The sequence below is a fragment of the Odocoileus virginianus genome, chromosome 12 (assembly GCF_023699985.2).
Source record: "Odocoileus virginianus isolate 20LAN1187 ecotype Illinois chromosome 12, Ovbor_1.2, whole genome shotgun sequence".
NCBI classification, from domain to species: domain Eukaryota; kingdom Metazoa; phylum Chordata; class Mammalia; order Artiodactyla; family Cervidae; genus Odocoileus; species Odocoileus virginianus.
The window spans coordinates 484,704-510,407 of NC_069685.1; the positions used below are offsets into that span (position 1 = coordinate 484,704).

Consider the following 25,704-nt stretch of genomic DNA (forward strand, 5'->3'; position numbering starts at 1 on the left):
CAGTTGGTATTAGAGAAATTCCTCACATAAAGGAATTCTTTTCAGCTTCCCCCATCTTCTCTTCCTGCCTCTTACACAGAAGTAAGTGTATCTGGATCACTTGACCAGACACGTTCAGGGCCATTTGTAGTCCTCCAAATTTTAAAAATAATTGTTTTCTCTCTGTTTAATTTTTTTAAAGGAGTTTGTGCAGTTAATGGTCTGTTATACGTAGTTGGAGGGGATGATGGTTCCTGTAACTTGGCATCAGTAGAATATTATAACCCAACAACTGATAAATGGACAGTGGTATCATCTTGTATGAGCACAGGGAGAAGTTATGCAGGTAATGATCAGCTTTCTTACAGTCTTTTATTATAATACAAAATCATTATGATTTTTACATTAAGAATGTTTTTCTCATATAAGAAGAAAGTCTTCTCAAAGTATATCTTACTTCTTATTCTAAAAATAATTAATGTCAGATACGTATGTTCTAAAATAAGGTACTAATATTCTTTTGTCATTCTGTAGTCATTTGTATTCAAAATTAAAAATATTTCCATTGTAGAATCATATAATAAAATTTAATATAGCTACATCTGTATGCAGTGGCAGGGAATTCACTATGTAGCAAGGCTTTAATTACTCAGATATTTAAAAGATATGGGGGCTTCCCCGATAGCTCACTGGGTAAAGAATCTGCCTGCAATGCAGGAAACACAGTTTCGGTCCCTGGGTTGGGAAAATCCCCCTGGAGGAGGAAATGGCAACCCACTTCAGTATCATTGTCTGAAAAATCCCATGGACAGAGGAGACTGATAGGCTATAGTCCGAAGGGTCTCAAAGAGTCAAGATGTGACTGAGCGACTCATCATGCATGCTAAAAGATATCTCCCTGGCAAGGCTCCATGTGAAGGTATTGCGGTGAGGCTACAGAGTAATTTTTTTTAAGCACAGCACTGACTGAATTATAAAATAATCGTTTTGGTCCATTATCTTCATAAGAAAAATGGTAATAATCTTTAATAATATGAGTCTTTAAGACTGTTGCATATGAATTTTCTGATATCTGTATTTATATTGCTTTAAATATTAGAATGTTTCAGTAACATTCTAATACTGATTGACTACTGGAGAAAAAAGAAATTTATACTAATTAGCCATCACTGTTATTTATGTATCATCCAAAACAACATGTAATAGAACTATATACCTATAAGCTTCCAGTAGCAGTCCTCAAAATTATGTAAAATTTTTTAAAACAGCTTTAGTGAGATATAACTGACATAGAATAAATAGCTTATATTTAAAGTGTACAATTTTATTAGTTTTGACATATGTATGAAACCATCACCACAATCAAGATAATGAATATTCATCACTCTCACAAGTTTCTTTATGCCCCTTTTAGTATTAGGTGGATCTTAGTATTTCTTGAGTAAAATTATTTTCCCTTCATTATAGAACTATGAAGAGCAAAAGGTGAGTTCTAGATTAAATAGTCTGACATAGTTTTGGTACATAATTTTTAAACAAAGATTTCATTGTCATTTAGATTAAAATGATAGTAATACTACAGTTTCTTAGAGATTTAGAACCATCATGATCTCTTCAGTCCTCATCACTTAAGTTATAAAAAAATTCAGGATTTTCTCAGAGATACAGAATGCTTCCTGTGACCTCAGTTTTATTTCTTTGTTTCTTTGTTCAGGGGTCACAGTTATTGATAAACCATTATGAGCCTAAAGGACATTTTCAGCGCATTTACACATGAGAAGCAGACTTCAACAAGTACTTCTGAAGTGACTGAGAGTCTAGCACTTCTCCACTTGTAGCTGCACGTTAAGTCTCTGCAGAGGATAAGATCATCTGCCTCTATAGGCCTCAGATACTGAAGATTATTTTTGGTAGATGCACTGTGTAGGCTTTTTCTGCAGTGAGCAGCAGCTGACTGAATTTTAACAAGAAACTTGGATTGCAGTATAATTCTGTAGTCTTTGGACAACAGTTGCTTTCACAAAGAGTATCAACCATGTTATCAACCATGAATAACTATGGATTATTTTGTGAAGGAGGATAAAGTAATATGTGTTCTTGTAAAATTAAATTTCATCTTTATTTCTTCTCCTGAAAATCTGTATGAACAGGAACTGAAAATCTTTGAACAGGTATTAAACTCTGTGTAAGTATATAAACTAGTTGAGGGATAAAACCATTTGCTTTTATAAATATGTTTGATTACATGAGTATAATAAATTGTATGCATATAAATGTGTGTCTATATGCTTTCCTTTAAATATGTTTGAAAAGATGTTTGAAACTTGATTATACTATTTATAATTGGCACAGTACTTTGAATTATGCCAGTACTACATTGTAAAACAGAGTTGTATTTTTTGATATTTAAGAATGCTTAACACTTTAAAATGCCACTTCTGAGGAATGAACATGGTGTAACACACTTGAATACTTGTATGATGCCAAACTTTTTAAAATAAAATATAAACTATGCTTATTTATTACTTTCTTTGGTTTAATCTTGGTCATGTTTTGGTGTGAATTTCAAATTTTTTTTCTTAACACTTTGGCATGAACGTTATTGCAGGTTTTTGATGAATATAATGAATGTATGGAATTCAACTGAATTTGCATGCTCTTAAGAATTTTTTCTGTGTGTATAAATTTAGCTGCTATTAACAGAAGAGAGAATTTTCTGTGAGTAGCCATGTGCATTGATCAGATAGTTTTTCTGAGATCTTCAATTACTCTCACCTTAAAAATGACCAAAATGTGTCTTTATTGAATTAACTTTGAATAAAATTTGTATACTATTTGTTTCACGTTGTCTTTGATTTTTATCTATTTAGTTTGCTATTAAGAAAGTTGCCTGTTCACTTCTTGTATTCTTTTATAAAATTTGCATTTTCTACTTCATAAATCCGTATTTAAAATTTGTTGCCAAAGTAACTTACAAGTTAGTTAAGTCACTGAACTAAAGTCACTGAAAACTATTCTCTAAGAAAAAGCTACCTTAATTATCAAGGAAAACATCTCCCAAGGATTGGTAAAACTTATATAGTGTTCTCTCCCTAACATGGGCAGGACACAAGATAAAAGTACAAGAAATAGCATTGAATCAAAAGGAAGCCAAAGAAACAGTATCTACTCTGACACAACCGAGAAATAAATTGTGGTTTTGATACCAAATAGAAGGAATTGAGGAAATGGACATAGGGAAGTGGGGTGGATACCTGAGGTGCTGAACACAGGAGGAGGAGATGGGATGGGGTGATGGGATATGGTGGCTGTTCCTCAGGGATTTAGAAGGTAGCAGGCCTGAGCTCTTGCCAGAACAGTCAATAAAAGAAGAGAATTATATCTGTGATGAAAGTTCTGTTTAGTTAATAGAGTCGCATTTAAACATAGAACCACATTTATTACCAACTTAGTTGAATTTTCCATTGTAAGTGGAATTATAAATAATTAGGAAAAGCAAAAACCTGTGCTCACCTTATGAAAATAAATTTCTGCATTAGTGTTGCTCCAAGCACATCCATAGTCAATAAACATGTTGAGGATCTAATGAACTTGGAGCACTGTTAACTGCTTCAGACAGTGGCACCAAAAAGAGTCATTATCTCTCCTGATCACTTCCAAACATGAATATTCCATGAATTATCAATTAACGATTTATCTAAAAATTTTTAAAGCTTTTCTTAAAATAGCATGTCAGATCCCTCTTTATCTTTTCTCTCTTTAGAGATTTAATAAGTTATACAGATATATGATAAAACAGTGCCAAGTTTCAGTACTAGATTCATAACTCTTGATTTCAAAGAATTTGAATTTATTCCCCTCCCCTCCATGCCTGTCTTTATCTCTCCAGTTTGAAACATCTTGTTTTGTTCTCTTTGAGCTTATAAAAGTGTTCCTGGCTTGTTCGATTATTGTCCAGAAAAGAGGTCAGAAGTCTTAGAAATCCTGCCAGGGGAACCACCAGGTGTGAGCAGAGTTCACGGCTAGTTCCATGAAAAGACATTTTAAAGCAGCTCTGCTCCTTGCTCCACTTGACTCTGCACCTTTGTAACTAAGAGCAGTGATGGTTTGGGTTTAGGTAAATGATGAGTATACTTTCACTTCCCTTCCCATGAACTCTGATATATGATTCCTGGTTTTTATTACCATCCCTATAGATAGCATGATGACCCATGTATTTATCATCTCAGTTGTTGATGAGTTAGCATAGTATTACATAGTGGTATAATGGATTAGCCTGCCTCTTGTTTCAGTTTGTTGAGCAGATTCCCTCCTACTGGCTTATATGGCTGACTGTCTGATTTCGGAGAGAAGGCTAGGTTGGAAAGTGGAATCACACTTTGAATCAAGTTTCTGGCATTCTAATTCTGGCTTCACAATTCTAAAGGGAAAAAAAGCAGTTTTAAGTGTTGCAGGGTTCATGGGCATAGGAATCAGATGGCTCCGAGTTTGCATCCCCTTCTGTCAGTTACTGGCTTTCCTGGTGGCTCAAATGGTAAAGAAACTGCCTGCAATGCAGGAGACATGGGTTCAATCCCTGGGTTGGGAAGATCCCCTAGAGAGAGGAATGGCAACCCACTCCAATATTCTTACCTGGAAAATTTCCATGGACAGAGGAGGCTGGCAGGCTATAGTCTGTGGGGTCACAAAAGAGTCCCAACAACTGAGCAATTAATTTTTCTGTCAGTTGCTAATTGTAACTTTAAACACATTTCTTAACCTCTGACCCTTATTTGTCTTCTCTAAAATGGCAACATAAGTATCTATATCTTGTTTTTTTTTAATGTTGAGTTTCAGACCAGCCTCTTCACTCTCTTCTTTTTCACCCTCAAGAGGCTCTGTAGTTCCTCTTCACTTTCTGCCATTAGAGTATCATCTGCATATCTGAGGTTGTTGATATTTCTTCCAGCAATCTTGATTCCAGATTGTGATTCATCCAGGCTGGCATTTCACATGATGTACTCTGCATATAAGTTAAATAAGCAGGGTGACAATATATACAGCCATGTTGTACTCCTTTCCCAGTTTTGAACCAGTCTGTTTCATGTCCAGTTCTAACTATTGCCTCTTAATCCACATACAGGTTTCTTAAGAGACAGGTAAGGTGGACTGGTACTCCTATCTCTTTTAAGAATTTTCCATAGTTTGTTGAGATCCACACAGTCAAAAAGTTTTAGTGTAGACAGTGAAGCAGATGTTTTTCTGGAATTCCCTTGCTTTCTCCGTGATCCAAAGAATTGGACACAACTGAATAATAACAAAAAACAACAAAAGCGTATCACTTACAAGGTTATTGTGGAGTTTGAAAGAAATGATGTATAGTACTGTGCTGGAAATACTGAAGGCCCTCAATGTTGTTGTTCAGTGGTTAAATTGTATCTGACTCTTTGAGACCCCATGGACATGCCAGGCTTTTCTCATCAGCACGCCTCCAGTGTCTCCTGGAATTAGCTCAAACTCATGTCCATTAAGTCAGTGATGCCATCCAACCATCTCATCCTCTGTCGTCCCCTTCTGCTTTCAATCTTTCCCAGCATCAGAGTCTTTTCCAATGAGTCAGTTCTTCAGATCAAGTGGCCAAAGTTGAGCTTCAGCTTCAGCATCAGCCCTCCCAATGAATATTCAGGGTTGCTTTCCTTTAGGATGGACTGGTTTGATCTCCTTACAGTCCAAGGGACTCTCAAGTGTTCTCCAGCACCACAATTCAAAAGCATCAATTCTAACTCACTCAACCTTTATGGTCCAACTCTGATATCTGTACATGACTGCTGGGAAAACCAAAGCTTTGACTATATGGACTTTTGTCACCAAAGGGATGTGTCTCAATAAATTACCACTATTGTTGAAGTTCTCTAAACTGCCCATTTCTTTTTTTTTTTTAATTTATTTTTTTATTGAAGGATAATTGCTTTGCAGAATTTTGTTATTTTCTTTCAAACCTTAACATGAATCAGCCATAGGTGTACATATATCCCCTCCCTCTTGAACCTCCCTCCCATCTCCCTCCCCATCCTACCCCTCTAGGTTGATACAGAGCCCCCGTTTGAGCTAACCTCCTGTTTGAAGTAGCTTCCTATTTCTTCACTGGAAGGAATTGAGCATATTTCTGTTTTGTTTCCTTTCAGTTCTAAATCCCCCAAATTTAAAATAATCATCTGACCCTTTCACATACTTGCATCTTCTCTAATATTAAAAATAATATATCTTTAATATAGTAAGTAGGACTCTAAGTCAGGGATAATAACCGACTTAGTATTACTGAGCACTTGCTGTATTCCAGATAGTTTGCAACGGGCTTACATATATAGTCACATTTATTGTCATAAGAAACTATTGTAATACCCACTTTAATAAGTACTGGATAAAATTTTGAGAAGTAAATTATCTAAGAGCACACTGCTAATGAGTGGCAAAGCTTGGTAGGTCTGACCCCATGGCATATGCTCTTAATCCTCCCTTAACAGAGGGCAGCATATTTAGGCAGAGGGAAAAGCAGACTGCATGGCAGTCACAACCACAACCTCAGTCAATGGGAGAGCGCGCGGGGGGCGGGGTGGGGTGGGGGGGTCTGTAGCTAAACTGGCCAATCAAAGGAATCCTAAATTGGGTTGCGGGTCTGGGCCTTTATACTCCCACTGGAAAGAAAGATGCTTCATGGGAAAACGGCTTTCCCCATTCTCGGTCACTGAAGGCCTACTTCAGTCCTGAAGAGACCCAGGCTCTGCAACGCAGCATCTACCCCAGGATACCACAGGCCTCCTGAAGACAGAGCTCTGAGCACGCAAGGGACAGATCCCATTTCTATTCATTCGATATGACTTCTGTCATGATACTTTACAAAGAACGTGGGTGTCAAATACATGGGACAGTTAGATGAATGGGTTGAGGGATTTCCAAAAGCAGATGGCAGCTGGCCTGTTATTTCAGGCACAAAAGTCAGTCTGATCACAGCTATGAGAAGCGATAGCGTCCCATTTGCACAAAGTCCTGCAAAGAAAGTGCCTTCAACGAGAGCGAGTAGTGCCCTTGTGCAAATTTTAAAAAGGCTCTCTTAAGCGAAAGCTTAATTTCGTGGATGACCCCCATCCGTGCACATCTCTGCATCCCCGGAGGGGCGGGAGGCGGCCGACCGTGGCAGCGAAACCAACTGCTGCGTGTCGTCTCTTCTAAACCTCTGACTCTTGGCTTCCCGTGCTCAAACAGGCTTCGCGCTGCATTTGGAGTTACCCACTTCCCACGTACATATAGGGGTTATCAAAGGACGCTGGGGTTGGGATGAGAAAGAGGTCTAAACTTTAGGCGCAACAGCGTTAAAGGCGCGCCAGTGAATACAGCGCCTAGTAAATAAGGATTTCAGGGCCGGCGCGCCTGCAAACTCCCCGAGTGCGCATGCTCTTGGAAGGGGCTGGGCGGGGCTGAGGTTGCTAGGCGACGTCTCAAGGCCTCGCCAGCCTTGCCGGGCTGGCGGACCAGCTACTGGCCGGACGCCTAGCTCTCACGATCCTCACTCCATCTGAGCAGCCAATGGCCGCGCTTCCAGTGCCGTGCTCGCACGAGTCACACGATGCCGGCAGCTGCGTAAGCCAATCACGGCTCTCAGAAGGCGGGGCGGGGCCCACGCAAGCCAATAACAGCGGAGGAGCCCGTCGACTCCCGAGTGGCAGCGCCTATCGCAGCTCTGGAGGCGGTGGCTGCAGACTGGGTGGTGCATAAGGTGAGTGAACGGGTTGGAGGGGCCTCGGTCGGCTCCCACGTACAGAGCCCGGGACGGACAGCCTGGCGGCAGGTATGGGTGGAAACGAGTGAAATCTCTTCATGTCGGAACCAGGCAGTGCTCAGCAGAGAGTGACCGTGACTAGAGGTCTACAAAAGGAAGAAGCAAGACCTGCTTGTAGGCGCGGCGGGGCGCGCGGGTGGGAAGGGCGTCCTGGAGGGTTCTGAAGGGTGAATAGCAATTGGGCAGAGGGCTCTACCGGCAAGAGAAGCTGTTTCTTGGCCAGAGAGGCCTTCGTGTATCAGTGCGGAGGGTGGGGGCGAAAAACGGAGAGTTAAAGGAGAGCAGAGGCCCAGGTGTTTCATGTGTGGGGAGGCGCTCCCTGAAACTGTAAGGGTCTGCAGAAGGGCTGGACCCTCTCTGCTGTTTACGTGAATGCTGGCCTCGTGTTTTAGAGGGAGGGTTTAAGAAGGGCACACTTGGAGGTGCTTGGCGTCCGGGCCGGGCAAAGGCCGGGCATTGCTGGCAGGTCTCAGAGACAGGGAAACTTTAAAGTTTCTAGGGGGGATCCACAGACGACTACATTTCTTTTTTTCTGAGTCTGTGGCAGACCTCAAGTCAATCCAGTTGTGCAAGGATGAAAAAAAGAAAGAAAATTCACTCGTTTCCCCTCTCCTCTCTTCCTTAATACCTATTTTTTGCTTTTGTTCAGTTGGCAGTAGTGTATCCATTTCCCTCCCTTAAATCTAGAGAGTAAACTCCTGAATGTTAATTAAACCAGTTGTCTCTAAATCGGGTGTTTGAAGATTTAATCCAGGCAGCAGAGAGAGAGATCTGGAATATTCTGTCCTAGATGACTAAGTAGGTAGTGGCATCAGTTCACCAAGTTAAAGTAGGTAGGGAGGGAGTGTGTGGGCAGGGTTGCCAAGAGTAGTGGCCGAATTTGGGGGCATGTTGACTTTGCTATGCCTCCAAACTGCGTAAATTGGAGATGGCTAGTATACTTTGGGATAATCAGAACTTGGGGTTTTAGAGAGAGAGAAAGAGAGAGGATTTCAGCATATTCTCACAACAGGGAACAGATATGATCACTCCTGACAATCTGGAATAGTTGGAGTACATCAAGCATCTCTGGGAAACTGTTCAGCCTCAATTCTTGAGCCTTTCTTTCTCAAAAGCTGTACCACAGACATACTCAACGGGAAAGTGCTGTATCCTTTCTTATCTCCTGGTTGAGTCTCTACAACTGATGTTTCTTCTGCTCAAAACCACCAATCGACCCCATCCTGCCTACTTTACTCTCTTTTGATCTAGTTAAATTAGATTTAACTGCCTTCCCTCCACACTCCAGGTTTGAGTTTACATGCCTCTTTCTCTAAGATCTGTTCTCTGGGCCTCTCTGTTTTATATTTCCAACCCTTTATTGTTCTTATCACGGATGTTGTGACAGTCTTGTTCTTTCTTTGTATTCCTCCCTAGATTTTATGATTTGAAGTCAGGGGTGAGAGCAGCAGGAAGCGCAGTGGCTACAAATGGTACCACATGTTAAATCAGAGTGAATACATATGAATCCCAAGAAGCGAGAAAGGCAGGTATATCAAGGTGAGAAGTATCAAATTTTCCAGAAGGGCCAGATAAAATAAACTCCAAAATATTTTTGTTGGATCTGGCAGCTGGGAAACTTAGTGATTTTCTTTAATAGGAGTAAATTCAGTGCATTGGTTAGAATACAAAACTGATTGTAATTGCTAGAGAATGGATGTAAAATCTGAAAATGAAGACAGCCTATATGGAATACTTTTTCAGGAGACTTGGGTGAACTTTGAGAATTATTCCCCTCTTACTATACTGTTTATTGTGTGCTTTATAATTTAGGATCACAGTATGATATAATGGATGAGAGTACAGGCTCCCCCACTAGTGTTTTTGTAATTTGGGGAAGTTACTTAATCTTTCTAAACCTCAGTTTTTATCTGTAAAATGGAAATAATAAACGTGTCTACCTTGAAGCTGTGGTAAGGAGTAAAGTCTATAATATAGAGAGAGCTTGTGACACTCTTAGAAGTTATTGGTGTATATAAAGCACTTAATAATTGTTAGCTTCTTTTAGCTTATGTGTCACCTCAACATAAGTAGTTAACATGTATTATTTCTTGGACTCTTCAGAAGAACTGTATTGTTATTCCTTATTTTTTCAACTTTATTGAGGTTCTGTTAGCAAAATGTACATTGTGGTAATTTGATATACATGTACGTCATGAAAAGATTCCCATCATCTAGCTATTGTTATTCTTTACACTTTGCAGGTAATAAAACTGAGGCTTAGAGAAGTTACTTAACTTGCTCAAGGTCACACAGCTAGTAAGTGGTATTGATTCAACATTATTAGATTTGTTGGAATCTGCCTGCAATGGAGGAGACCCAGGTTTGATCCCTGGGTTGGAGAGATCCCCTAGAGAAGGGAGTGACTGCCCACTCCAGTATTCTTGTTTAGAGAATTCCATGGACAGAGGAGACTGGCAGACTGCAGTCCATGGGGTCACAAAGAGTCAGATACGACTGGGAGACTAACTTTCACGGTTTCATGTTTTATGCATTCATGACATACCTAACTTTTTCTTAATTTTTTTTTTTTTGGATTTCTAGGCTATGTAGTTTGTGAGTTTTTTTCAAATTGTCACACATCTCCCCAAATTCTTCCAATTTGTTTATCAAAAAAAAAAAAACCTAAGTCTACGTGGACCTGCCCGCACAATTCAAACTGTGTTATTGAAGGGTTGGCCGTAGTTGAATGGGTCATGGGCTGGTGCACAAGGACAAAGGAGCATTTTAAACAATATTAAGAATGCTTCTGAGGCTTAATATATATATTTTTAGAGGGGCCCATCATAATTCATAAACTAGGGACATCAGTAAACGTTTTTAGGAAAGTGACATTCTTCATAAGTTTCTCTGTTTTTTGATTTGGTGACCTATTAAGCTTATTTATAAGTAAAACATACTCATGAAAAAATTAAAATTATAAGAGGTATAAAATGGAAAGTAAAGTTTTTTCTTTTCATAATCCCTCCCTACCATGCATGCAAATACATTTTCTGTACATTTTGTGTGTTTCTCCTATGTATATATGCATAAAGTGCATATATAAAGACATAACCTTTTCACAAAAACATAGGTGATGCTCTTCCTATACATTCTGCAACTTGCTATTTCACTTAGACGTCTTTCTATGTAGAATATGTAGATCTTCCTCCTCGGTGGCAGTGTCTTTGGAAGGACCTGATAGAATTTATTTAATTCATTTCTTGTTGATGGCCCTAACATCTTGCTGTATTTTTCTTTGTTTTTACTATTATGAGCAATGCTTCCTTCATTCTTAGTGCACTCATCTTTGTGTACTTAAGTGAGAACATTGCTGGATCAAAAGATGTATTCATTTTGAATTGTAATAAATACTGTGATTTTTTTCCTCAAAGAATAAATTCATCCTCCCTTCAACAATATACAGTGGTGCTGGTTTCCCCAAAGTGTTACTGCTGGGCGCACTGTGAAACTAAGTTTTTGTTTTAGGATGCATTTCCTATTTGAGTCGAACTGAGCTGTTAATTTGCTTAGTATTTGTATTTATTTTTCTGTGAACTTTCTGTGAGTAGTCTGTCATTTTTCTATTGGGTTTTTAGGATTTTTCTAAAGCACTCATTGTAGCCCTTTGTCATAATTCTTGGAAATATTTTTTCCAGTTTGTTGTTTGATCTTTGACTTTATTTATGGTTGTCTTTTTATTCCCGATTATAAGTATTTAGTATTTATGTAGTCATATTGGCAGACTTTTTCTAAATAGGTCTTAAGTGATACTTTTAAACCCAGCTATTGCTCTTTGAAATACAAGTTTTTCCTGGGAGACCACATTGATAAGTCTCTTTAAAGATGGCTTGAAATTTCTTATCCACTATTCTTTAGATGCTGCTCTTGAACATTAACATGTGGCTTTTAAATCCTATCTACAAATGAAAGTGGTGATGACATCCTGTAGACTGGTGTTTTTAATTATAGGTTTAGGATCTGAGAGATTGGCACTCCTTTAGCAATTTAAAAATTAATCAGAAGCATTTTAAAAACTGTTATCTTATAATTTTATTATTTTGCTTGCTTATTTACTTATTCATTTATATTTACAGAATAATAAGGCTGTCTGCAAAGATTTGAAAAATGGCAACAAATGAAAGTATCAGCATCTTCAGTTCAGCATCCTTGGCTGTGGAATATGTAGACTCACTTTTGCCTGAGAATCCTCTGCAGGAACCATTTAAAAATGCTTGGAACTATATGTTGAATAATTATACAAAGTTCCAGATTGCAACATGGGGATCTCTCATAGTTCATGAGGTCCTTTATTTCTTGTTCTGTTTACCTGGATTTTTGTTTCAATTCATACCTTACATGAAGAAGTACAAAATTCAAAAGGTGAGTATAATGGACTTCATTGTAGTATTATCATTAGTCTTGTTGAATATTTTTAAAGTAAATATAATTTGTAACTGAAAATAGACTGTACGTCAGGGCTGTCCAATAGACATGTAATGAAGCCACATACATAATTCCCTACTAGAATATATTAAAAAGTAATAAAAAGGGGGGAGTAATGTTCACAGTGTATTTAGTTTAATCCAATAAATCTCAATTATATTTCAATAAGTAATCAAAATTTAAAATGTACTTAATGGGATATATTGTGTTCTTATTCTTACAATAAGTGTTCAAAATTTAGTGTATATTTTACACTAATTTCAGGTCATCTCAATTAAGACTAAGTGAATTTAAAATGTTCAGTAGCCACATCTCTAGTTGCTACCATATTACACAGCACAACCCTAGATCATTACTGATAAGGTTTCAGAAAGAATTGGTTGAATTGTGCCTTCAATAGATGTGATGTTTATCTAATTTGAGTTTTTAAGTTTTAATTAAATTTTTTTATTGAGTTGATATACAATAAATTAGTTTCAGATGTACAGCATTGTGATTCAGAATTTTTGTACATTATGCGCCACTTAACATTATTATGAAATACTGGCTATATTCCCTAAGCTATCCTTGTTTTGATGTGCTTAGTCGCTCAGTTGTGTCCAACTCTTTGCAACCCCATGGACGTAGCCTTTGAGGCTCCTCTGTCCATGAGGATTCTCCAGGCAAGAATACTGGCATGGGTTGCCATGCCCTCCTCCAGGGGATCCTCCCAACCCAGGGATGGAATCCAGGTCTCCCATATTGCAGGTGGATCCTTCACCGTCTGAGCCTCCAGGGAAGCTAACACGGGAAATAACAAGTAAAAGGGAAGTAACAAGGAAGTAATAGCCTTGTTACTTATCTATTTTATATGTAGTAGTTTGTACTTCTTAATCTCCTACCTCTATCTCACTCCTTTCCTCTTCTCTCTCCCTGCTGGCTGTAATCTCTAGTTGGTTCTCTATATCTGAATCTATGTCTTGTTTTATTCATTTGTTTGGGTTTTTTTCTCACATCTAAGTGATAACGTACATATTTGTCTTTCTCTGACTTATTTCACTTAGTATAATACCTTCCAGGTCCATCCACGTTATTGCAAATGGCAAAATTTCATTTTTTTTAATGGCTGAGTAGTTTATTGTGTGTATATATACCCCATCTTCTTCCACCATTCATCTGTCGATGGACACTTAGATTGCTTCCATCTCTTGGCCATTGTAAAGAATGCTGGTGTGAATGTATGGTGTGCATGTATCTTTTCTAATTAGTTTTTTTGTTTTTTTCATATATATGCCCAGGAGTGGAATGACTGGGTCATAAGCTAATTCTACTTTTAGTCTTCTGAGGAACCTCCATACTGTCCACCAGTTTACATTCATGTCAACTGTGTACCGAGGTTCCCTTTTCTTCACATCCTCACCAGCATTTGTATTTGTAGTCTTTTTTGATAATAGCCATTCTGACAGGTGTGAGGTGATATCTCATTGGGATTTTTATTTGCATTTCCTTAATGATTTGTGATATTGAGTACTTTTTCATGTGTGTATTGGCTATCTGTATGTCTTCTTTGGGAAAATGTCTGTTCAAGTTTTAATGCTCATTTTTATATCAAATTATATAAACTGTTTTTATGTTTTAGATATTAACCCCTAACCAGTCTTGCAAATTAAATAACTTGCAAATATTTTGTCCCATTCAGTAGTTGCCTGTGTTGTCAGGAGTTTCCTTTGCTATGAAAAACATGCTTTTAAGTTTAATTAGGTCCCATTTGTTCATTTTTACTTTTGTTTCCTTTGCTTTAGGAGACAGATCTAAAAAGGTATTATTGTGATGTGTTATCTTCTGTGAGTTTTATGGTGTTCCCATACAAATATTAAAATTATTTGTTCCAGTTCTAAAAAAAATGCCAGTGGTGTTTTGATAGGGATTGTACTGACTGTACAGATTATCTTGGGTAGTGTTGTCATTTTCATAATAATTCAATTCAGTATAACAGTTCTTCCAATCTAAGAACATGATGTATCTTTCCATTTATGTTATCTTCAGTTTCTTTCATCCGTGTCTTAAGAGTTTTCTGAGTACAGATCATTTACCTCTTTAGGTAGGTTTATTGCTAGGTATGGTATTCTTTTTGCTGAAATGGTAAATGGGATTGTTTCCTTAATTTATCTTTCTGATAGTTCATTGTTAGTGTATAAAAATCTGATAAGAGTTCTATATATTAATTTTGTATCCAACAACTTTAACCAAATTCATTGATAAAACTCTAGTAGTTTTCTGGTGGTGTTTTTAGGATTTTTCATGTCATCTGCAAACAGTGACAGTTTTACTTCTTCCTTTCCAATTTGGATTCCTTTTGTTTCTTTTTTTTTTTGTCCTATTGTTGTGTCTAAGACTTCCAGTACTATGTTGAACAGAAGTGGGCATCCTTATCTTGTTCCTGATCTTAGAGGAAATGTTTTCAGGTTTTCACCATTGACTATGTTAGCTGTGGACTTAATCATCTGTGGCCTTTATTATGTTGAGATATGCTCCCTTTATACTCACTTAATGGAGAAGTCTTATCATATATAAATTGTAATTTTTTTAATTAGCTGGAAGGAAATCTTATGGGGATTCCTGAGTATTATTTTGCAATTCACTACAATCCTTGATGTCTCAACTCTTCAGTGTTGTTAATGTGCTAAGACTTTGATCAAGACTGTTAAGATTTTGTTTTTATTCTAAATATAGCATGGTATTTTTGCAGCATTCATGTCATCTTCACAAAACTGATGATGTTCCTGACCTCTCAGTATTTGCTCCAGTGCACTAAGTATTTCTTGAGAGCTTGCATACGTGGTCCATCTTCTCAGGTTTAGACATAGGGAAAATAATCAACTCTGTAACTAAAGAGTTTGACATAGTTCTCAGGAAGGAATCTTTACCATATTGTTAGAGAAAGAAATAATTTATCAACACTTAGTAAACTTATAATCATTTGTAATGCTTACTATGAACTTTTTTCAAAAAGTCATGGCAAACTCAGTCTCGGGCACATAGTCTTGATGTAAAGTAGGCATTTGGGGATGTTCATCTAAGGGAGGCTGGTTCCACTCACAGAGTTCTGTCTGGTGGCAGTACACGCACGCATCCTCTGTAATCCGTCTCTTCACTTTGAAGCGTCTCCTGGTGAGTCTCACTTAAAGCAACTGCTAGCGTTCATCTTTTCTGGGGATACTGCAGGGGGCAACTGCTTGTAGACTCCAGGTCAGAGGAGGGAAGAGCAAAGATTAAAGGGAGAAGGAACTAAAAAGGCTGAAGCCTGAAGGAGAGCATCCTGTTACTGTAAATAAAGGACACAACGTTTCCAAAATGCTTTTTATAAAAAGCTCTGCTTTGAAAGGCAGAATTGTGTTTGAATGTCTTTAAGTTCTCATGCATGTTTGGAATTCTCATGCATGTTTGGAATTCTGACTGCAGTGGGTCACCCAGTGCGTTATTTATGGGGATGATTGATTTGTATAACTGTACGGGCCAAACTATCCCTCTCTGCCTTCTGCCCTCTACAGCTGACTCACTAGTCAGAGGTGGTAACTTTTTCAAAGAGAGAAAGGCCTGTTTCAGTTAAGATTTTATGAAGACTCCAGAGAAAAATGCGACGAAAGAAAGGACAAGCAGTAGTCTAGTTTACAACTAGTTACTTATAAACAGAGATCGAAAGCCTTCAAATCTGTACTTAGCATGTGTTTCTTGAGTTTTGCAACCATTAAAGTCCCTGCTTTGAGATTTTTTAATAATAAAATTAACTGAAGATAAATCAATACAAGTTTTCACAATATAAGTGGATTTAAAAACAAGCCAATAAGTCAGTATAAGTTAATTACAGGTTTATGCATTTTGAAGGCAGATACCCTGAAACACTGACAGTACAGAAAAAAGTTGCTAGTGGAGCAACACCAAAAATTCTGCTTTGAAATAGAATTGACAGTTAATGTTATAACTGATTTCTTTTTCTGTTAATTTCTGCAGCTACATCAGTGTTAGATTCTAGCCAAGATATCACTAGTTAGTTAAACATAGGTCTTTGGGGAAAAGAGTGGCTTTTTCCACCCAAGCCAGAATCTTTGATTTATTTTGTCCCTAGTCACAGACTGGAAGTTCAGAGGAGCAAGGTCAGATCATGCTCAGAGCAGAGATAGACAATTATAAATTAATCTTGCCTAATTCCCTCATTTCATTGTTGAGACAGGTGTGAGCTTCACAGAGACCCTGAGGTTAGAACCAAGTCTCTGACTGAACTCTTCCTTCCTGACTGAACTCGGTTGAACTCTTCCTTTGTCAGGGAGGGAAGCTCTTCTAAAGAATTTCAGGAACAATACTGGAACCGTAGATTTTAGTTAGTCCCAAGTTCTGCTAATAACTGCCTGTGTGATGCTGGGCAAGGTGGTTGACCTCTGGGCCTCTGCTGAGGTCAGTGGTTTCCATTGCAGATTTCTGAATTTAGGGGTATTAGGACATTTAAAAGGGCAATAACTATTTATTATTACTATCTTTTTGTAAAACCAAAAGGACCTCATAACTAAGTAGAGCCCTTTGAATTGAATACATTTTCACTTTTCTTTATGGCTTGCTGAGCAAGTTGATAATCCTGATGGGGTTTTGTGAACATTTCTCTACATTGATCACTTCCTCATTTCACTTTAATCTGTGAACTTCATCTGTGGCCAGTAGCACTCCATTCTTTGGGAACCACCAGACACATTTGTTTCTGGAGTTCTTTCAGCTCAGAGAGTTTCTACTTTTGTCAATGTGTATGAAAAATGCACTTATTTCTGGGAATGAAAACCACTGAATGGTGTTGATTTACCTGTGTAGTGAGGCTTTCAATGCTGTGTGTATAGCTGCCTCAGCAATTCAGAGAACTAAGCTGTTATTGTAGCATGACACATGTCTTCATCTCTGGAATTCTGATAAAAGTAAATGATCCGTTGGCAGCAAAAACAGGAGTTACTCATTCTGTAGTGTTGCTTAAAGATCATTGGGACCATTATGCCTGAGCCTGAGTTTTGACAATTTCTTCATCTGTTTATAGTAGTGATAATAGCTGTCAAGAATTTAGAAGGTGGGGGTGAGTGTTGTAGTTCCTGGGCCTTAGTTACTGTAACATAGCAATTATAATACAGAATCCACATAACATAGGATTAATTAAATAACATAAATTTCAGGTCCCATATAAACATTAGAGAAAAAGCTAAGACTTTACTTTTAGTTTTCAGGTGAAACTTCTGATAGCAGAGGCTAATACTAAATGTTTTCATCTTTTTCTCCATAGGATAAACCAGAAACATGGGAAAACCAATGGAAATGTTTTAAAGTACTTCTCTTTAATCACTTTTGTATCCAGCTTCCATTGATTTGTGGAACTTATTATTTTACAGAGTATTTCAGTATTCCCTATGATTGGGAAACAATGCCAAGATGGTATGTTGATAAAGATTTGATTTTTATACTCAGTTATGGTTTATCATCCTATTAAAATATCCTTAGTATTACCTTCTTTCTTCATTTGGTTAATGTTTGTTGTTAACTTTGAAGTAAATAAAATATAGAAAACATGGTAGAAACTTGAAATGTTCCCATTTTTATGTGTTTCAATAGTTTGATATCTTTTTGGAGGGTGAGTTTCTTACATCAGAAGTTTCCATGGCATCCTTTATATGATTATGTACAGGATACAGAGACTTATACCAAGAAAAAATATATTACATTTTAAGTCTAAAATGAATGAAAAAAATGAGTATAAAGTTATAAAAATTGTGTCCATACAGACACATATATATTATTATCTGAGCATAAATATTTCTGTTCAAATAATTTTTGTATTCTAGCTTTCCGTTCTGACTAAACCTGAATACAGATATACAATATATAGATATGTGCTTTTCCTATTACTATATGTGCAACATATAAGAGAATTTGTGTATTTGTTCCTATATAAATAAAATATTTTTGCCCATTGCACTTACATGCTTTTCTTTGGCAGAAGAAAGTGATTTTACTATTATTAATAGTAAGTCCTTTATCAGTGTTACTCTTTGCCTAGAAATTTTGAGTTTCTTAGCTCTGATTTTATAACTTACTTTTTTTTTTAAATTGAATTAGAATTGGTATGGTGGTCAGCCTCTTTAACCCATCTTCAGGTGGTATCATATATCTAGCTTGTAACTATATGTATTGTTTTGAGAATTTGTTGATCAATATAACCAGTTAGGTCAAGATGGTATTTGATTTTATGCAGTGTCTCCAGCAGTGATCCTAGGTAAAAGTCTAGATTGTTTTAGTAAGTTATTTTATCCTCATTACAGTATTTTCATCTTAAAGGTACATGCTTTTGGCAAGATGTTTTGGCTGTGCAGTGATCGAGGATACTTGGCACTATTTCTTGCATAGGCTTTTACACCACAAAAGAATATATAAATATATTCATAAAATTCATCATGAGTTTCAGGTATGTTAGAATTATATTTAATATATTTTTCACTCTTTGAGGCAAAAATGTTATTTTTTAAAGAAATCTGAACTTAAAAAAGTTGTCAGTGATGTTTTTATTTCAATTTCCTTTGGCATGATTGTTTAGAATAGACACACACACATAAACATGAACACAAAGCTGGTTCTACAGATTTTTCACTAGTATCCTAATTTCGTGGTAAATTGAGGCCTAAAAGAAAAATATTCATTTTTGTATTTTGGTTCAGAGCACTGTCCTCACACAGCTGGGTACCTAGCAGTTTGATGGAGGCACTAATGCTGTTACGATCATTTAAGTGGGATCCCAAAACAAGCAGCCTTGAATCATTAAATTTTTAAAACAATTTTCAACTTAGTTTTCATGCTTTTCCACCTCATTGCTAACTTCTTCCCACCCAACAGGGATTTTTTTTTTTTTTTTTTTTAATCAGAACTGCTTTGTTGTTAGCTTTGTCAGATTTGTTACGTTGGTATGTTCTGCATTGATCCTGATTACCTGATATGATAAACCAAATATCCCTTTCTTGGCAGAACAAATTCAGGTGTATAAACCAAAATTAGAATTCAAGTCTGTTCTTTTAATGCCTTTATCTCAAACCATTAAAATAGATCATATTAAGGACATCCCTAGGCCTTTTAATGTTTGGTAAAGAGATATCTTTATTGAGAATTACTGTTAATGTTTATATAGGTATGGCTAGATATACAGTTGACCCTTAGTGTCCATGGGTCCTGAATTCATGAATTCAACCAACTGAATATGCACATCCTCTTTAAACCCTCATTGAAAATATTTGGGAAAAAAATTTCAGAAAGTTCTTAAAGGCAAAACTTGAATTTGCCTTGAGTGGGCAACTATTTACATAGCATTTAAATTGTATTTACAACAGTTACACAATTATATAGCATTTATATTGTATTAGGTCTTGTAAGTAATCTGTAGATGATTTAAAGTATATGGGAGGTTGTACATAGGTTATGTGCAAATACTGCACCTTTTTATTAAAGTTTGGTATCCATGGGGGTCCTTGAACCAATCCCTTTAGAATACTGAGGGATGACTATATTATCGTAACATATAGAAGGGATATAGTTTTATAAAATGATATACACAAATAAATTTAAAATACATATATATATTAGTCAGGGTTCTCCCAAGAATCAATAGGAGATACATACACACAGATTTATTTTAAGGAACTGGCTCATGCAATTGTGGGGGCTGGCAAATCTGAAATCTATAGGGCAGCTAAGTGGCTGGGAATGCAGGAGAGATGCAGTCCTGGATCTGAAATCCATTGGGCAACAGGCTGGAAAGCACACAGGTTTTCTGTATTGTAGTCTTGAGCATTCCTTCTTTCCTTGGGAAGCCTCAGTCTCTGCTTTTAAGGCCTTTAGCTGATTGAATGAAGCCCACTTTCATTATGGAGGATCCTCTTTTCCGATTTAAATATTAAATATTAATCACATCTAAAATAGAACTTCACACCAAATCTAGACTCGTGTTTGACCAAGCAATTGGGCACCATGGCCTAGATAAGTTGATGCATAATATTAACCATCACAATATATTAAGCAATTCTTACTTATTTTAGGCTCCATTTGGAATGGAAGCTGAATATGCACATCCTCTGGAAACCATAATTCTTGGAACTGGATTTTTCATTGGAATCATGCTTTTATGTGATCATGTTATTCTTCTTTGGGCCTGGGTGACTGTTCGTTTGATAGAGACTATTGATGTCCATAGGTAAGGTTTGGTTTCTATTCAGGTAGAAGGTATCATAAAATATCCTTTCTTCATGGTCATAGATTATCTTTATTTTTTTTAATTGAGATGTAATTGACATATTGTGTTTTAGGTATACAGTGTATACCTAAATAATGGTTTGATGTATATATTGCTGATCCATCTTTATACATTGTTATAATTTTTTGTGTGTGTGATGAGAACTTTTAAGATTTACTCTCTTTGCAACTTTCAAATTCACAGGACTGTTGACTTCAGCCTCTATGTTCTTCATGACATGCCCAAGGCTTACTCATCTTACAGTTGGAAGTTCATACCTTTGTCCACTTTCACCCGTTTTACACACTCATAGTCATTGTCATAGATTACCTTTTCTCCTAAGTAGACTAATAGAAGTTAAACCTTGTTAATGTTACTGTTTTTAAGAAAACAGGAGAACAAAATCGTTGGGAAAAAGTTCAAATAATAGACTTTTTTTTGTATTCTTGTCTATAACTGTCATCATTTTTATGGTGAGACTGTATTCATGTATTATTTGGGAAAAAAACAAAATTTTGGAAGTGGTGCAAAACTGGGCATGGGCATCTCTTTACATGCCCAGCAGGAGCCTGCAAGAATGCTTTCCCTGCTTCTGATACCTTTTCCAGCCTGGACATTACCATCTCGTTAATCTTGGTTATTAGGAGAGCAGAGAACCTTCAGGGTTGTGATCTGCGTTCCCCAGGGACTGGTGAGGCTACATGCCTGTGTGCCTGTTGACCAACAGTTTTTTTTTTTTTCTTTGAATTAGCATTTTATATCACTTGCCTACTTTTTGTTAGGTTATATGTTTTATAACCTATTATGAAAAAGTGAAAGTGTTTGTCACTCTGTTGTGTCCTACTATTTGTGACCCTGTGGTGTGTAGCCCATCAGTCTCCTCGATCCATGAAATTCTCCAGGCAAGAGTACTGAGGGATGGAGTGGGTAGCCATTCCTTCTCCAGGGGATCTTCCCAACACAGAGATTGAACCCAGGTCTCTCCTGCACTGCAGGCAGATTTTTTACCGCCTGAGCCACCAGGGAGACTTATAACATTTTGGTTCACGTGTAAGCTTTGTTCATTTCGGTTCAGTTTGGTCTCTCAGTCATGTCTGACTCTTTGCAACCCCATGGACTGTAGCACGCCAGACTTCCCTGTCCATCACCAACTCCCAGAGCTTGCTCAAACTCATGTCCATCAAGTTGGTGATGCCATCCAACCATCTCGTCCTCTGCGTCCCCTTCTCCTCCTACCTTCAATCTCTCCCAGCATCAGGGTCTTTTCTAAGGAGTCAGTTCTTGAATCAGGTGGCCAAAGTACTGGAGCTTCAGCATCAGTCCTTCCAACGAATATTCAGGACTGATTTCTTTTAGGATTGACTGGTTTGATCTCCTTGTAGTCCAAGGGATTCTCAAGAGTCTTTTCCAACACCTCAGTTCAAAAGCATCAATTCTTCAGCTCTCAGCTTGCTTAATGGTCCAACTCTCACATCCATACATAACTACGGGAAAAATCATAGCTTTGACTAGGTGGACCTTTGTTGGCAAAGTAATGTCTCTGCTTTTTAATATGCTGTCTAGGTTTGTCATAGCTTTTCTTCCAAGGAGCAAGCATCTTTTAATTTCATGGTTGTTACATGAAATTACAACATATGTAACTTTGTTACATATGTTGTAAATATTTTCTCCCCCATCTGTCATTTCAGTTTTAACTCTTGATGATTCTTTTGCAGTACTGAAGTTTTAAAATTTTTATATAGTAAAATCTATCAGTTTTATTTTTTTATGGCTTTTGGGTTTCATGCCTTGCTTGAAAAGCAAGTTTAATGTCTTCCTGAAACAGTATTGAATGAAAAATATTTGTGGTTTTAATAAAAAATTTGGTTAAATACTGTAATTCAGGACAGCAGTTATTTTATTCTTCTGTAATGACCCTAAATCTAACCCTTACTTGAAAAAAAAAAACTGAAGCATCCAGCCTTCACTAAATAGAACATTTCTGCACATTTCTGCCCACCACTGACAAATATTATGTGCATATTTCACATGCTTCCTTTGTATTGATCAGAAGAAGTTTTTTGGTAAATTATTCCTATCTAATTCCTTTTCAAATGCCTAATGCAATACCCTAATTCATTATTTAAACATGATTACATATTTTTTGAATTTTAGGGGGACCTTTTATTTCATCTGTGAAAGCAGAATATGAAATTCTAGAAATTATTTCTGAATCATTAAAATAGCAAAATTAATGCATCTAGGAAGTCTTAGGCAGAGAAGTGGTAGGTGATGTGTCCTTCTTTCTTTTCTTTCTTTCTATTGCTCCTTTCTGCTTCCTTCTTTCTCAGCCTACTCAAAGAGGGGGAAGGATTGGGGTGCTTCAGACTGCTGTAATTGTAGATATCAGGTTTAGACTTGTAGTTAGAAATAAAGACAGGTACTCTAAAAAGAAGTTGCAAAACAGTAATCCTCAGATTTAACCTTTGAAATGCTTGGTACTAATTTCGTATAACTTTTCCTAAAAGACATACGTAGTATTATGGGTGTTACAAACTTTGGTAAGCAAATTCCTCTAAAACAGAAAACGTTCATGAAAATCTGTGTCTAAAAATTCATTACTATAATCCTTCCTTCACCTCCTGATTATAATATTAATATTAAATTCTATAAACTGTTCAAGTTTTTCTTTAATTACTGAAAGTGTTTTCTAGGATATGTACCATTTGCTGTGAACTTTGGTAAACATGTCAGAAATAAGTGACTTAGGTACAGTGGAATGTTATTTGAATGGTTAACAAGCATATTACGGTCTGTGAACAAGTTGATTATTGAAGGTGTATTTACTTCCTTAATAATCTTTATCATTTTCATTTCAGTGGTTATGACATTCCTCTCAACCCTTTAAATCTCATTCCTTTCTATGCTGGTTCTCGGCATCACGATTTCCACCACATGAACTTCATTGGAAACTATGCTTCAACATTTACATGGTGGGACAGAATTTTTGGAACAGACTCTCAATTTAATGCCTACAATGAAAAGATGAAGAAAGTTGAGAAAAAGACTGAATAAGCATCTCATGTAAACCTTCTGGCAAATATGCATTTCCTGAATTGAAGTTAGTAGCTAACATTACTTCTGGGGAGCAGCAATATACATATGATTTGGTCAGTAAGTGATTAAAAAGAATATTAACAACTTTTAATTAATTTCCTAGTGGGAGCTTTCATATATTTAAGTACAGTTTTCCTGAGGAAGTTTTAAGGGCCATTTTGCTAATCTTACATAAAGGATTTAAGTAATGGAAGCAGTATTAATTGAAGTCTTTCCCCCAACATTGTACCATAGGCGTGAAGCCAAAATTGGTCTTTAAACCTTTTAAATATATATTGGCCATTTCAGGAACTCTTGGTAGTGGTGTTGGCCTCCTACTGAACTTTAAATACCTTTTTGGAATTTGCATAAAAATCAAATGCCATGGATTGAACCAGTCTGTACAGTATGAGTGAGTGCCGAACCCAGAATAGCCAGTGCCAGGAATTTCTTATCTGGAGCTGACCAGTTTGAAGTGACTCTTTCTTTGGGAAGTCCTTTTTGATTACACTGTACCACTGTTATCTGTAAATTAAGGCATTTATGAATTGATGAAAGACTGCTTTAGTCTAAAGGTTTTCAGGTTACTTGAACTTTTTAAAAAAATTGAGCTTTATTTCTGCTATTTACCCTTTCATTTTTGTATATCCAGTTTTCTTTGTACTTAAAGCAGTGTCCTGAAACTTTGTGTACTGACTTGCTGTATTTGCACTTGGAGCTATTGAAATAAATGTGATTTTGTTTGATTATTTCATTTCCAATTTAAAACATCATTTGTCACCTTTTATTTATTCTTATCAAGGAAAGTATAAAAATCACTAAATTAAGTTTTATAACAAAAGGAATAGTTTTATCTTTTTAAATGCTTCATTTCTTAAACTTTTTGACAGTTTCAACATGTATTTATCAGGCTATTGTGGGAAATTCTGTTGACCTAATAAAACAGAGGATATTGAAACAGCTCTTTACTCCACTTAGGAAATATAAAGATGGAAGAATAGAGACAAGATTTTTAGGGCTGACTTAATTTCAAGTAGGTAGCCCAGTGGGAAAAAATCCACCTGCCAGTGCAGGAGACGTGGGTTCAATCCCTGGGTTGGAGAGATCCCCAGGAAAAGGAAGTGGCAACTCATTCCAATATTCTTGCCTGGGAAATCCCATGGACAGAAGAGTGAGGTGGGTTATAGTCCATGGGGTCACAAAGAGTCAAACATGACTGAGCACACAAACATACACATCTAGAGTCTAGCTTAAATTGAGAGGTGATAATTCTAACTTTGTATATGGTAGTACCAATTTGTAATTTTTGAAAAATATGGAGCTATCTTCTGGTAAGTTTCTTTTTTTATTTTTAATACTTATACAGTAAAGAGATTCAAATAGGGACTGAGAAAGTTACAGCTCAGACTCTGACTGTTGTTTGGTTGTCAAGTTGTGTCCCACTCTATAACACCATGGACTACAGCATGCCAGGCTTCCTTGCCTTTCAGTATCTCATGGAGTTTGCTCAAATCATGTCCACTGAGTAAATGATGCCACCCAACCATCTCATCCTCTGTTGTTCCCTTCTCCAGCCTTTAGTCTTTTCCAGCATCAAGGTCTTTTCCAATGAATCGGTTCTTCACATCAGGTGGCCAAAGTATTGGAGCTTCAGCCTCAGTCCTTCTGATTAGTATTCAGGGTTGGTTTCCTTTAGGATTGACTAGCTTGACCTCCTTTCTGTCCAACAGACTCACAAGAGTCTTCTGCAACACCACAGTTCAAAAGCATCATTTCTTTAGCACTCAGCCTTCTTTATGGTTCAATTCTCACATCCATACATAACTACTGGAAAAACCATAGCCTTAACTAGATGGACCTTTGTCCAAAAAGTAATGTCTCCACTTTGTAATATGCTGTCTTGGTTTGTCATAACTTTTCTTCCAAGGTACAAGTGTCTTAATTTCATGGCTGCAGTCACTGTCCAGAGTGACTTTGAAACCCAAGAAAATAAAAATGTCACTGTTTCCATTGTTTCCCCATGTATTTGCCATGAAGTTGTGGGACTGGATGCCATAATCTTAGTTTTTTTAATGTTGAGTTTTAAGCC

At 36.9% G+C, this 25,704-nt stretch overlaps 2 protein-coding genes across 10 annotated transcripts in view; both read left to right on the plus strand.

Annotated features, from left to right (window-relative positions):
- The window catches only part of KLHL2 (kelch like family member 2), a 164,592-nt gene extending 161,770 nt beyond the window's left edge, over positions 1-2,822 (plus strand). For all 4 annotated transcript variants that reach the window (XM_070474689.1, XM_070474690.1, XM_070474691.1 and 1 more), the window contains 2 exons: positions 182-325; positions 1,694-2,822. In XM_070474689.1, the coding sequence (XP_070330790.1) occupies positions 182-325; positions 1,694-1,722 (173 nt within the window). In that variant the 3' untranslated portion in view covers positions 1,723-2,822. The remainder of the gene's footprint in view (positions 1-181; positions 326-1,693) is intronic.
- A 4,826-nt stretch (positions 2,823-7,648) lies between these two features.
- Positions 7,649-24,383, plus strand: MSMO1 (methylsterol monooxygenase 1). 6 transcript variants are annotated; one of them, XM_020900080.2, is made up of 7 exons: positions 7,710-7,732; positions 9,212-9,334; positions 11,911-12,196; positions 17,553-17,701; positions 18,602-18,728; positions 20,347-20,501; positions 23,399-24,383. In XM_020900080.2, exons 3-7 carry the CDS (start codon positions 11,942-11,944, stop codon positions 23,592-23,594), a joined length of 882 nt encoding a protein of 293 aa, XP_020755739.1. In that variant the 5' UTR covers positions 7,710-7,732; positions 9,212-9,334; positions 11,911-11,941; the 3' UTR covers positions 23,595-24,383. The 6 variants fall into 6 exon arrangements, with proteins under 6 accessions (XP_020755741.1, XP_020755739.1, XP_020755740.1 ...); XM_020900081.2 differs by having other exon boundaries at positions 7,721-7,804; XM_070474693.1 differs by lacking the exon at positions 7,710-7,732 and adding an exon at positions 7,828-7,909.
- Positions 24,384-25,704: the final 1,321 nt, after the last annotated feature.

What these genes read in the sequence shown, in the direction of transcription:
- MSMO1 (XM_020900082.2), top strand. Translation starts at nt 11,942, where the DNA reads ATGGCAACAAATGAAAGTATCAGCATCTTCAGTTCAGCATCCTTGGCT. An exon ending in AGAAGTACAAAATTCAAAAG is followed by an intron (nt 12,197 to 17,552) that starts GTGAGTATAATG and finishes TTTTCTCCATAG; the next exon opens with GATAAACCAGAAACATGGGA. An exon ending in GAGACTATTGATGTCCATAG is followed by an intron (nt 20,502 to 23,398) that starts GTAAGGTTTGGT and finishes TTTTCATTTCAG; the next exon opens with TGGTTATGACATTCCTCTCA.